The sequence below is a fragment of the Prinia subflava genome, chromosome Z (assembly GCF_021018805.1).
Source record: "Prinia subflava isolate CZ2003 ecotype Zambia chromosome Z, Cam_Psub_1.2, whole genome shotgun sequence".
In the NCBI taxonomy this organism is placed as follows: domain Eukaryota; kingdom Metazoa; phylum Chordata; class Aves; order Passeriformes; family Cisticolidae; genus Prinia; species Prinia subflava.
In genome coordinates, this window is record NC_086283.1 from 90,329,870 (window position 1) to 90,343,037 (window position 13,168).

Here is a 13,168-nt window from a genome sequence, read left to right on the forward strand (position 1 = left end):
ACACTTGCTAGTGACACATAGCCCTCATCACAGTTGTTCAAAACTCACCTATACTTTTGACTATATGAAGTGGTATGTTCCAGGCTTTCTCCTGAAAAGTGTTAACAGAAGAAGCAGCATTCCCATTTCAAAAGCTCCAGGATATGAAGCATGATTTGCGCAACCGAGTTTACACTGTTTACACTACATTATTGTAATGTATTCATTAAAATTATTTTTTTAAAACTCTATGCATCTAACTACTCTAATCATTAATTAGAACAACTGGGAGCAGAAAAAAAAATGCTAGCATATTTGGGACACATACTTGAAGTAAACTTTTTTTTCTTTTATATAAGGTTGGTAAGTTTAGCTTAATAGCCTTTGTAAAATGTTAAGGCTCTCCAGACAAAACTTACAATATGTGCATTTAGCTAACATGTTTCAAGATGTGACATTACTCAAACATCATAGATATTTAATGGCAAATGTACATAAACCCTCCAGCAATTACATTATGCAAGAATTCTCAGCAACTGATGCATGTGAATTCTAAATTTTCTCACACCTCAAGAGGATGGCTGAATTTTTCTTTACTTTTTTTAATTAAAGGGGAGGATACTTTTTTCTCTCCTGGTTTTAATAACTCTTTGTCAGGACAAAAATCTACTGTAGTCTGTAGTCTTTTTACACAAACTAGCATGACAAATCCCTTTTGCTATCTGCATTACTTAAATCCAATGCTAAAAAACTTAAGTAACGTCTCTTCACTCAAATGGCATTAACACTAACAAAAAATACTTAGTTAGAACATTGCCTTACCGTGTAAATGCCAATTCTACAAACAGCAAATGAGAGCTGGATACATTCAGACATAGTCTAAAGGAATTAAAATAAAGACATTATCAAGAATGCTATTTATTAAGAACTACTTTTCTTCCCATCTCTCCCCTCTCCCCTGAATAAAAACCTTCTTCAAGGCTGTATTAAACAACCTGAGAAAAATGCCATATAAATTCAGGTTATACAGATACATACTACCTTTCATACAGAAGCAGCTAAGTGTAGAAGTATCAATACCTTCACACTTACTAGTTCAGTATTTCATTATAGGTCTCCTTTTTTTTAATTACCTGATGATCCCCAAAATACCTGTACACAACATTTATGATTTATATGTAAGCTTTCAGTGTCATTTATTTTATCTACTCTGACTAAGAAACAAACTGCAAAAATCCTTTTAACAGAGTGCTTTTTGGCCTCTTAGTGGACTGTAAAGAGCTTCTCTGTTTATTTGTTATAGTTTGTCTCTACCATCACTGAAACTGTCTTCCTCTATATACCAGAATAATGCATGTAATTTAATGTTTGCACATTTCTGGAGCTTTATTCCTTTAGATTTCTGATATTTTCATCTTCAAAGTAGAACATGAAAATAGAACATTTTATTTAATCTGTTCTTATGGCTGGGAAGAATCATATTAAAAAGTTTTTACCCTCAACTTGCTCAACTTCCAATCTGCTGTGATGCCACAATTCTATGTCTTCTGCAGTCACCCAGAGAGGCTGAGGATGGACTACGAGTTTCTGATGAAACAGATGAAAAACACCTTCTTTAATTAGCACACAAAGCCAGGAAATAAATTCAGCCCTCCAACACCAAAGTAAAAACTATTGTATGTTTGCCATATTTCCTATACTACTAGGTAAAATAAACTAAGCTTACAATTATTTATTCAGAAGAGTAATTGAGGAATTACTTTATACAAGGTATTTGAAGGATAAAACTTAAAATATTCAAATGGAACATTCGTATTACATGTTTAACAAGTTCACACATTATCTAAGGTAAAGTGCTGGATGACATACTAGTCAAACATAGTCAAACATACTAGTCAAAATATCTTTTCAGCATCTGCTTTCTACTTTTCCCCTCCCTCCAAAACAGAAAAAACCCTTTACTTGAAATACCCATTTATTTAGAATTGGAATTTTAAAAAATCAAAAGAACAGATTTTTTTACAGATCTTTACAGTTAATAAAAAATATGTAACAACATTTTTCTTTTGGTGTTAACTGTTACATCTAAATTTTCAACAAACAGTATTTCACTAAACTGAAAGCCAAAAAGCACAGCACAAAAACCTGAAAGTAAACTTCAACAGCACAGTTCAGTTTCTCTTATTACTGGAAGTAATCTAGCATGCTATTAAGGACAGGTAATCTAGCATGCTATTAATGATTCAAAAAACTATTTCAATTTAACAAGATTTTTTTTCAGCTTTAAGACCAAACATCCAAGTCTATCTCTTGTGCTCTGAGCTTCTTCCAGACAGAAAAAAAGTGACAGAGAAACAGGAACTGCCTTCAAGAAATCCTACAGTTACAAAGTGGTGGGGTGGGTCATAAACCATACCCCTCCTGACAGTATTTGCAGACCTTGTTCCAAAGGTTCCAGGGATGGATGACTTCCCCAAGCAATTTAGTCCAGTGCTTCATTACCCTCTCTACTAGAAAGTTTCCTAATGTTTAACCTTGTTCTCTGGCAATTTAAGCCCATACTTAAACACCGGGTGATACATTTGCATTTTCAGTATTCCCGCAGAATCTATGTTGCTGCCAGACACAACTTAATACAAAGTAAATGATTATTTCAGCTTGCAAGTGAAGTAAATATGCAGCAGCAGCAAACCATTATAGCTTCACTATAGTTTGCTTTTATTCTAGAGAAGCAAAGCATTATAAATTCTTTTCTATTTTTTAATTTTTGTTCAGTACTTCCAGGCTGTACATTAGTGGGAGAACTAATCTGCAGTTCAAATTCTGCAGCAAGCCCCTGTAGATCCCTGCTTCACTAGAATAAAACAAACTACATCCCGTGTTATCTTACTCATCTGTTGTTGGGTTTGCTCCTGTTAACATTCTGAAACCACAGGCTATTATTATGAGGCATGAATTCTGTCACATACTGTGCTGATGAATGTTTCCCTTATGCATTTCGCAGTGAAATATTAAGATAATCCCTTCTTCAAGCCTCCAAGATAACACTTATAAACTACATTCTATTGTGGTAGAAAAGGCTCACTAAACCAAAAGCAGTTATTAATATCTATTATATTCACCTATCCCTCCTTCTGAAAATTTACATTTCCTCCCCAGTAATATTTCAGTTTAATCCTTGAAAAAGTGACAGAAATTGATTTAAATAATTAAAAGTTTAGTGATACTATCCTTCAGACTATCACTCTGACCACTGAAGTAGATATAGCTGATAATCTGCTGCTGCAATGGGGTATTTTTGATACTTGTAATCTTTCATTACTTTGGTTGTGCAACTCACTTGGGACCATACAATTGGGCAACAAAACAATTGTTGGAAAATTTGCATGTAATTTACTTACAGTTTATTGTTGCTTTCTGAAAGGATTTTACACGGTAAGCATGAAAATAAAAGAAAAATAATGTAAAAAGATACCTACAAATACTATGAAAGAAAGATACCTTGTTTGACACAATTCTACAAAGACTAGTTCTTCACAGAAGTGACTTCACATATCTAAAGTGAAAAACAGAGTCATCAGATCAATATATGCAAGCATTTCTGCCAAAAAGCACCCTTCTGCCTAGGCAAAGGGTTATCTCACAAACATTAAATAATTTCTCCCGCTGGAAAGCAAACTCATGGCTAACTTTCCTATTCGCCCAAGACTTTGTTATTTTAATCATGCCTTGTAAAATTGACTTAGACCTTGTTTATAATGACTTAGATGACTGCCCTGCAGCTGTGCAACATTCAATTCACAACAAGCATCTGTTCTGTCCATTTTTTCAAGTATTCAGCTATCAGTACAAACATCAGTAAAAAACAATTTCAGTGTTAAAAAAAAAAACCCCTTCAGCTCTGACATAGGCACACAGTCTGCAACTCACAAAGCTATTGTTTTAAATAATATCTATTTTGCCAGCAAATACAAGATTAAATTCCTACTCACAATATTTACAAGAGACCAGATTTTGAAAAGATTAATTAGAGCATGTTCTGCAACTGATGACTTCAAAGCAAGCACTGAGTTGAAAGCACTAGCCTCAAGAACCTTGGTGGGCAAAAGGGGAGGGCAATCCTAATCAAGTTCTCAGAAAAGAACCAAAAGGCTCAACACCTGACAGAATTGCAGGAAACAGTCAATTTTGCCACCCAGCAGAAATACTCACCTGCACCTCAACTCGCTGTGACATAATCCTAAATAAATCACAGCATTGAATATAGTTCCAAGACCACAAAAAACAGAAAACAACATGAGAAAAGGTAGATGTTAGAGGGTTTTTTCTGGTGATATGTTTCTTTAAAACACTTAAGATAAAAGCACACTTCTGCTCACTTATAATGAAGTAATACAATCTAGTAATCACTTCAAATTGTTGGATCTTCCAGGCAAAATTTTTTCCATCTCTATTTTATCTGCATCTTTTTCAATTATATAATTGATATGTATAATATTGCAAAAATTAGCAATACAAGTGTATAAACTGTGCAGGTTTTAAGATACCTTTATGTATGGAGCCTGAAATAAATTCTCAGTGCTTATATGTTTTAAGGAACATGTGGGTACCCAAAAGCACACATGACACTACAGTAAAGGTAGCAGGAACTTTGACCAGAATTGCAGTTTCCTTGAGTTAACCTTGTGTACTGAACTCCAACTAGTAACTCCAAGAGTCTCCTTTATGCACAAGATGTCACAGCCCTCTAGCACACTCCATTAATAACATTTCTAATTAAAACCCCCTGAATTCTTTTTAATACTGTTCTCGGGGATAAAAGACACAGAAAATATTTTCATATTCTCCTTTAATGCTGAATAATTAGATTTCTAAAATACCACTCTTCTTGTACATAATCATTAGAAAAATACATCTTAGTTTAGAGACTAGAAGAAACCTGATGTTGATGGAAAAGCAATGATATGTGAACAGGAAATAGGACTAGATCCAAGAACTCTCTTGTCATCATAAAACGTAATCAAGTGGATGCACCAGAGAATAATGCTCTCCTCTCTTTTAGGCAATATTCTCAGTAGAAAAGTTTTCCATGACTGTTTCCAGGACTGCAGTGGCTCAGGCAGTGAAAGATGCAGATCATCCAGCAGAGAATTAATAGCTGCAAGAACAGCATAGACGTTTCTCAAGAATTCTGGACCTTTCCTCCAGTGTCGCTGAAACCTGAAATTATGCAAGCTTCTAGGCAAGAAGAAAGCACTGATAAAAGAGATCACTCATTGCAGAGTGGATCATCTCTCTACAAAGGCTGTCTATAGAGTTTCAGGTTCACTCTGTTGTGGGCCTTACAAACAAAGTCATAAATTTGTTAAAACACAGATGTTGGAAAGCCAATAGCCTTTCCTCATACATCAAGGCAGCACCTCCAAGCAGAAGGAATCTGTTAACTACATGCCCCTGGAGCGGATTAGGTATCTTCATAAATACCTCTGAATGAAAAAGTCACACCTCCTATGCAGTCAAAGCAATTCTGATTATGCTGGACAACTCCTGGACACCACTCAGAATATCTCGATTTTCTAACTGCAGTTTCCTGTTCCAAAACTGATTCTAGCTTTTCTCTTAATAAGGAGGCATAATGGGTCTCTTTGGTCCACAGCGAAGCATCAGGACATCCAGGGAATCATACCTCATGGCCCTATCCTTAGGTTTCCAGTAATCACAACTTCAGGATTTCCTACCATTCCAGCTGAACGTCATGTTTAATACCCATCCACAGGGAACCTGTCTTTGAATACACTGTACAAATTCCTGGTCTATTTATTTTGGCCTCCCTAACATTACTGCATAGGTGAGAATTCAGCTACACTCACATGAAAATACAGTTCCTGGATTATAACTGTCAGTGAGTTCTTCTATAGGGAAAAAATTGCTTATTGCCTAGTTACACTCTCTCTGATTTCAAAGACATCTAGAATATTGCCTCCTCATACCAGTCAGCTGTCTCTTCTTCAGACTGAAGGGCTGAATTGCTTGTATAGAAGCAATTGCTTTTCTTCAGTTACCACATCATCTTTGTCTGTATTTTCTTTGTTTTTCTGGTTTTCTTACATTTTTTGATACTTTTCCTGAGATGATGCAATGAGAAATGCAGCGTGTAAGACAAGAGCAAACCCTACATTTAAGCAGTGCAAAAATGAGATCTTTCCATCTCTTCCCTTCTTAATACTCCAAATTTGTTGACAGATGTCTGGGTTGAGATGACATTTTAAAGAATGATCTTCACTCCCTTCCCTGAGCACTGATGGTATTTTAGGGCCTATGCATGCATCTGTACCACCATGTGACGACTTCTATAAATATATGCAACTTTGCATGTATCAACACTGAATTTCATCTGCCATTAAGAATATCAAAAGAGATGCTATGATTTTTTTTCCTGGATTCAATATACTTTCTTAATATTTGTTTCAATATACTTTCTTAATATTTGTCTCTGCATCAACCCATTGGAAGCATGTGCAGCTTACACAACTAAATACAAACATGAAACTCCCTTGTAATCTCTGCATTCACTTCTCCCTCTTCTTGTCTGCCAGAGGTGTGCTCTCAATGCTCATTTTTATTTCTCAGGAAACTTGTATTACAGATTACAAAATGATTACTTCATTTTTAATTGCTTTTAAGTTTTTCACCTCTATTAGAATCCAAATCATATACAGGAAGACTAGGCAACTTTTGTTGTAAATGCTAATAAAATGTGGAAAACAGATGTTTCTTCCATACAAAAGCTCCAAGTCATAACAAAAAAAAGAAACCTGCAAACTTACTTCCCCCATATCAACAGTTCCTAGTGGATGTTGGATGCCATCTTGCTTACTCAGACTCTCCAATGCCAAAAGCTAATGTGGGTCCTGTGAACAAATTTTTCTTCCGCTGCTCCACCAAAACATACAGCAGAGCATCAAAGACTCATGTTCTTCCCACTGTTTGTTCTTATAAGCAACAAAGCTCTAGAGCAGAACTGTATCTAGCGTAAGAGCACATCAGCTACATTTCCTGTTTTGTGTCTCTTCCTAAGACAGAAGGAACTTACAGTTGTTGGCAATTAATTTAGTCACCTTACCAGGTTGCCAGAGAGAAAAAAAATTCTATATGCTTAAGAGCTCTGGCATGAGATGAGCCATCTTTTATTAGATTGCAAATACCCTACTTATGTCCACAAGGACTTCTTTATAGTCACAGTCAGACAGTTTGCACTTCAGAAAGCTATGCTGCACACACAAAACAGCAAAACCAACATACTGCAGAGCAGTATGAGCCAAAACACAAAGAAGCACGAGACTCTGAATACTGTTGTGTTTTTTTTGGTAGGGCTTTACAGCTTTTTGGGCCCACATTTGTGGTTTTAAACTAAGTCAAAATTGCTTCTTTTATTAATGAAGAGCTAATATTCTCACAAAATCACAAAACTTCAGAACTCAGTTTAAGAGAACAAACATCACAAGCTAGCAGTATTAAAAAACATGAGCTGATGATACTGACAACAAGCCAAAAATGTTAATCAGCATGTGGTATTAGAAGGAATATTTTGTCCTTACTAAATGCAGATATTCTCAGTTATTGAAGCTTGCATCTCTAACCTTTTGTGAAATTCATCACCATGTTGCCTCAAGCTTGGAGGTCTGACTGAAGAATTCAGGAGCAGCACATTGCAGAGCAACATGGTGTGGTAGTACGTAGCAAGAGGTGGAATTGAAGACCAAGTACTCTTATTACATACTTCAGACACTAGTTCTGATCTGTGGTGTAGAAACCCATTAGTGAAGTAAATCTTGGTTTCATTTGAAAAATATTAAGTTCATGTCATCTATGATCACTTTACTTACAACTGTAAGTATTATCTTGTTTAATTAAAAGATTCATATCTGATCCAAACACTAATACAATTCTATGCACCCTTACAGCTGTCGTTTTCTTTTCTGCATTCAGTTATATCTCTATTTTGAAACAACTGTCAGACTCGTCATCCTTGTGTCTAATCAACTTCCCAAACTGAAGGGAGGACAATAAAATAAAAGCCCTTGTGATCTACAGACAGTGTAAATTTTCAAGGCTCTTACAGCTGATAGAACAGTCAACATAGAGTCCAAATAATCCTTATTTGGGCTACATGACAAAAGACAATTCATTTGAGAGGGGTGTTAAGCAAACAGTAAGAGGACATGGCCTTATGTATAGACTGTGGCTGCTCATGTTGCAGGCAATTCATCAAAATCACATACGTGCCACAGAAGAAAAACACAGAGTTGACAATATGGACGTTTACCCATTTTTTCCTTATTCAAAGGACAGCATCTACGGGTTTACAAAGTTTCAGTGATGTAAAACTGTTATCTTCAAACATATGCCTCTATAACGCATAAGAAAAAAAGTTATAATGGTATAAGAAAAAAATGAAAAAATGGTGTAAGAAAAAAATGTTTTCTATCACCTGCAAATACCAAACAATGGACCTGGCAACAGCAATGGGACGACAGGATCTGAAGTATACAAGATCACTAAGTGAGCTTGATCTATTCCATACTGGCATTTTCTGAATCTAGCCTGTCCAATTAAATTAAAGAGTCTAACTATTTAAAAGAAAGATCTTAAAACTAAGTGGCTCAATGAAGAAAAGTTGCTCCATTTGATATATGCAGCTTCCCCCAACCAAGACTTTTTCTGAACAAAGTATCAGTAACTGTCTAGAATATGAGGTCAAGACACTTCAGAAACCAAGTCGAAATTCTTAAGTCACTTTAAGGCTGATTCACATATTCCTCTAAAATTTAAACATTTAGTTCAATTTACTCAAAAACTTACCAAATTTTAAGTTTCATGTACTTGCATACAGAGTAAAATAGTTTGTATCTGCTAACAAGTGTACAAAGGACAGAAAAAACCCACCCAAACTTGTTATAGTTAAAAGAAACCAATCCCCAACAAAGCAACAAGGATTCTGGCACATAGGTGTACACTCTCAACATTGCAGAACCCATGCTCCTGTTTAATTCCTCAGAAAAGAGATAAAAACATGAAAAAAAATTACTAAAGCTGAAGCAGTTGATCATTCAAGAAGAGTTATCTTCCATTTCAGGTCAGAATGTGCTCTTCAATACCTGCTCAATAAATAGTTTTATATACAACTAAGACAGTACGTAGTATCGTGGGATATAATTAAGGGATAAGCTATCATAATAAAAAATGCTAAAAAAAAAAATAAACAGGTTATCAGTTTTTTCTTATAAATGTCTTAAGCCAATATAACATCTTTCTTGTGTTGAGACAGATTCAAATTTCTACATCACTGTCTCAAGAGGTTTTTAAGAATTCTACACATCAGGCTGATACATTGAACAGAAGCATGTAAGAACTTTATCTAGTGCAGAGGATACCACTGAAGAAGTGTATTATGAAAGTCTAGTCAGGAGCTTAAAATCTGCATTGTAATTGTAGCACATAAGAAAAATCAAAGTATTTTTATTGTTCCCTTACAAGTTCTCCAAGCAAAAACTGCAAGACTGGTCGCATGCCATGCTTTTCACAAGATGCATCATGGCGTAACTTCTTAAATTAAGCATAGTCTACTGAACAGAGGCCAACCAACACAAGTCTCTGAACACACTAAAATATGTCCAGACACAATGTAGCAAGAATGAAGCTGAAGAAGGTTGCAGACAGTACCCTGGGTTATGTAGTCACAAAAAGCTACAAATCTACATTGACACAGCTGTGTTCACATAGTGTGTTTTAAAGGAGTTAACTAAATACAAGAACAACGTGTATAAGTAAAAGGTGCCTCTGAGTAAAGATGTATTCGTTTTAAGAGGCTGGACTTGCTTTAGCCATGTTGATTTAAAAAAAAAATAAAATATCACACCACTCTTAACATCATAATTATATCAGGACAAGAGGCACTGGGCTGAAGAGCCTCTTCTAGCTAACAAAGATACTATCACTGCCAGTGATACTTTTTTGTTACAATGTAAAACTGCAGAAAAAGACCGGAGCATCCCAGAAGATACTCTTTTAGTACCAATTTATTATCAAATGGTACTAGCCATAAATCAAGGATCACGCTCTGTGTAGGGGAGGCCTACTCAGGTTCTGGTTATCTGCCCATAAAAGTTTCAGGCAGAAAGGACTGCCTGAACTTGGACTTAAAAGTCCAAGCTGGCTCCAAATGACTTCAGTCTGAATGCTTTCAATAACCTGATGATATTGGAAGGTGCTTCAGATGTTCAGTATTTCTTGGGATCTGCTTCTTAATGGAGAAAAGACGTCTCCATCAGTGTAGGTACTATCCAGCTAAAATCAGGAAAAGAACCTTCCCATGCAAGTTTGGGAAGAGCTGGCTGAGGGCAGACTCCTTGTGGAGATAGACTGACTCCTGAGTTCATGCTGCAAACCTGACCTCGTCTGTTCTCACCTCCTTCCACTAAACTCCCTCGCCAAGCCCCAGTGATAAACAAAACTCTGTCAAACACTCTGCCTCAGCACTACTGCAAGAGGAAACACCTCATCCTTGGCTCTCTGTCTCACACTGCAAGCGCAGGAGAAAACCTCACTGCCTGCAGGCTGCAACACAGGTGTCCAGCAGGAGGAACAGCAAAGGGACCTTCTGTTTGTGTTTTCAGGCCCACGTGTGTGCAAGAATCCAACGTAAATGCACAAAACACAAAATCCCTTAACATGCACAAAACATAAAATTCTTCTTTTTGCTATGGAAATAATGAGACATTTGTTCTACAGCCATAGGTAAACATTCACACTGTAACTTCAAGTCTAGCACAGATAAAGAGTAGGCCCATCTTTACACCAGGGCAGACTGTGACAACAAACTGAAAATAGGTGTACACAACTAGCTGCCTAACTATCTTTTTGTTGTTGTTAGAGCAGACTTTCTGAGATGGCTGAACCTCACGATCAATGAGGTTTTTTAGAACTGACACCAAAGAAGGCCACACAACAAAAAAGAGGAAAAGGATCAGCTGGAGAATAAGAGTCAGAGGAGGAAAAAAAAGAGCTATTTAATCCCCTCCCCCCTTTAGTTAATACAAAAACATGCTCTGAGTTTGCAAGGCTTATTAAATTTATTGTTCTCAGAGTGGTTGGCCTTCCACACAACAGCCTGTAGCAGTTACAAAGGTTAATGCAAGCATTTCAAAAAGTACAGAATGGCCAGTTTCATCTGGATATAAGTTTATAAAGGAAAAAATCTAAGAAACAGCTCCAGGCTCTCAAGGACCTATGAGGCTGCACTTGATACCCAGCAAGTTTATTATCAGTATTTCATTAACTAGGTTCTTAAAGAGAAGTCTGCCTACCATTTCCACCACACAGGACCCATTTTCTGGTGTCTCTCTGTAGTATTCAAATGCAGAAGGCAAGCCTAAAACATTTTGGAGGGGTGTGAAGCTCCATAAAGCAAAATAAATCTTAGCTACATGGACGCAAGGATAGTAAAATATGAATTTAATGTATTTCTGACTTAGTTAGCTGCCAGAAAAGGAAAAGCCAGACACTGCGTGCAGCCCTCATCTCAGCATGGAAAATATTCTGTTCATTAAAAAGAGCATCTCCAGAAATTCTGTGGCATTTCATGAGCCTCTCTTGAAAACCTGCATCCGTGAGCATCCCATGTGAAAAAGTATGAATGACAGAGTCAAGATTCTGACTCCAAATACTTCCTGGTCACACTTGACACCACAACGAACAGGGATGGCCAGAAGATGCCTGCTGTTCTTTGCCCCTGCTGACGCTTCGCAGCACTTCATGGTGAAGCAGCAGGCACCAATTCACAGCAGAGGGCTGGAAGCAGCAAGGCTGGAGCAATGGGATGCCAACAGGACCGGCGCGATGGGATGAGCTCGTTACGCCCCCCCACTGCTAGGCTGAACAGACCAGGTATGCAGGTCCCACGCTAAAACAAAGCCCCCTGCTCAGTAGCCAGCCGTGCCACGGGATTTTTGCTCGCCGAGGGTGCGCGGGTGAGTGCAAACACCAGCCACGACCCCAGCTGAGGTGCACGCCCGCGATACGATCTTTCACAGACGAATGGAACCAATATTCATTAAAGAGCCATAAACACTACCCCCGAATACCAGCTGCCCGGGTGCTCGGCTGATCCCGCCCGCGGTAGCAATTTAGTTCACTGAAGCGTGCCCTAAGCTCCAGCATTTAGGAAAAAAACAGCGACCCGGGTCACGGCTTTAGCAACCTAATAGCGGCCAAATGAGCGGGGCCCGGCCGCTTTATCGCCCGTTAACAGCGCGGGGCCGGGCGCGGCAGCGCGGCCGGACCCGGCTGCCCCCCGCACACGGGCTGCCCCCGGCCCCGGGCTGCCCCCCGCACACGGGCTGCCCCCGGCCCCGGGCTGCCCCCGGCCCCGGGCTGCCCCCGGCCCCGGGCTGCCCCCCGCACACGGGCTGCCCCCGCACACGGGCTGCCCCCCGCACACGGGCTGTCCCCGCACACGGGCTGCCCCCGGCCCCGGGCTGCCCCCCGCACACGGGCTGCCCCCCGCACACGGGCTGCCCCCCGCACACGGGCGCGCCGCGGACACCGCCCCGGCCGCTCCGTAAGATGTCCGACGGTCCGCTGCCGCCGGGAACCTACCAGGTAATCCATGTACCGGGGTGGCGCCGGGCGCCGCGCTGCCGAGCTCTGCGGAGGGGCCGCGGGCGCCCGCCCGGCTGACAGCGGCGCTGGGCCGGCGGGGGCGGCGGGGCGGCGCGGGGCGCTCGGCGGGGCCGGGCGGGCGCGGCGGGGCCGGGCGGGGCGCGGGCGCTGCCCCGGCGGCGCTGTCAGAGCCGCGCTGCGCCCGCACCGCGCGGCGCAGGGAGCGGGCAGGGCCGGCGGGGCGGGGCGCGCCGTCAGCTGATCGCACACGTGGGGCGGCGGGGCCGCGCTTAAAGGCGCAGCAGCGCGGCTCGGCTGCGGGTTTGCCGTCCCACCGCCTAGCCGGGCACAGAGAAGGGCGCATCTCCCTGATGCCCGGACTGCAGCACGCGTCCTGGGCATCAGGGAGAATTTCTTCACGGAAGGGCGGATTGGATGCTAGAATGGGCCGCCCAGGGAGGCTGTGGAGTCAGCATCGCTGGAGGTGTTTTAAGGAAAACTGGACGCGGCACTTCGTGTCATGGTCTAG

General features: G+C 40.2%; 1 protein-coding gene across 4 annotated transcripts in view; it reads right to left on the reverse strand.

Moving 5' to 3' along the window:
- The window catches only part of ARL15 (ADP ribosylation factor like GTPase 15), a 291,798-nt gene extending 279,015 nt beyond the window's left edge, over window positions 1–12,783 (reverse strand). Inside the window, exons 1-4 of one of the 4 annotated variants that reach the window (XR_010083393.1) lie at window positions 12,637–12,777; window positions 3,481–3,535; window positions 1,476–1,566; window positions 802–858 (exon numbers count right to left, since the gene is read on the reverse strand). Coding sequence is in view for 3 of the 4 variants with exons in the window: in XM_063421567.1 (XP_063277637.1) it covers window positions 802–855 (54 nt within the window). In the remaining variant the exon portion in view is untranslated. Of the gene's footprint in view, window positions 1–801; window positions 859–1,475; window positions 1,567–3,480; window positions 3,536–12,636 lie in introns of all 4 variants that reach the window. The other 3 variants (XM_063421567.1, XM_063421565.1, XM_063421566.1) reach the window with 3 other exon arrangements.
- Between the last annotated feature and the right edge of the window lie 385 nt (window positions 12,784–13,168).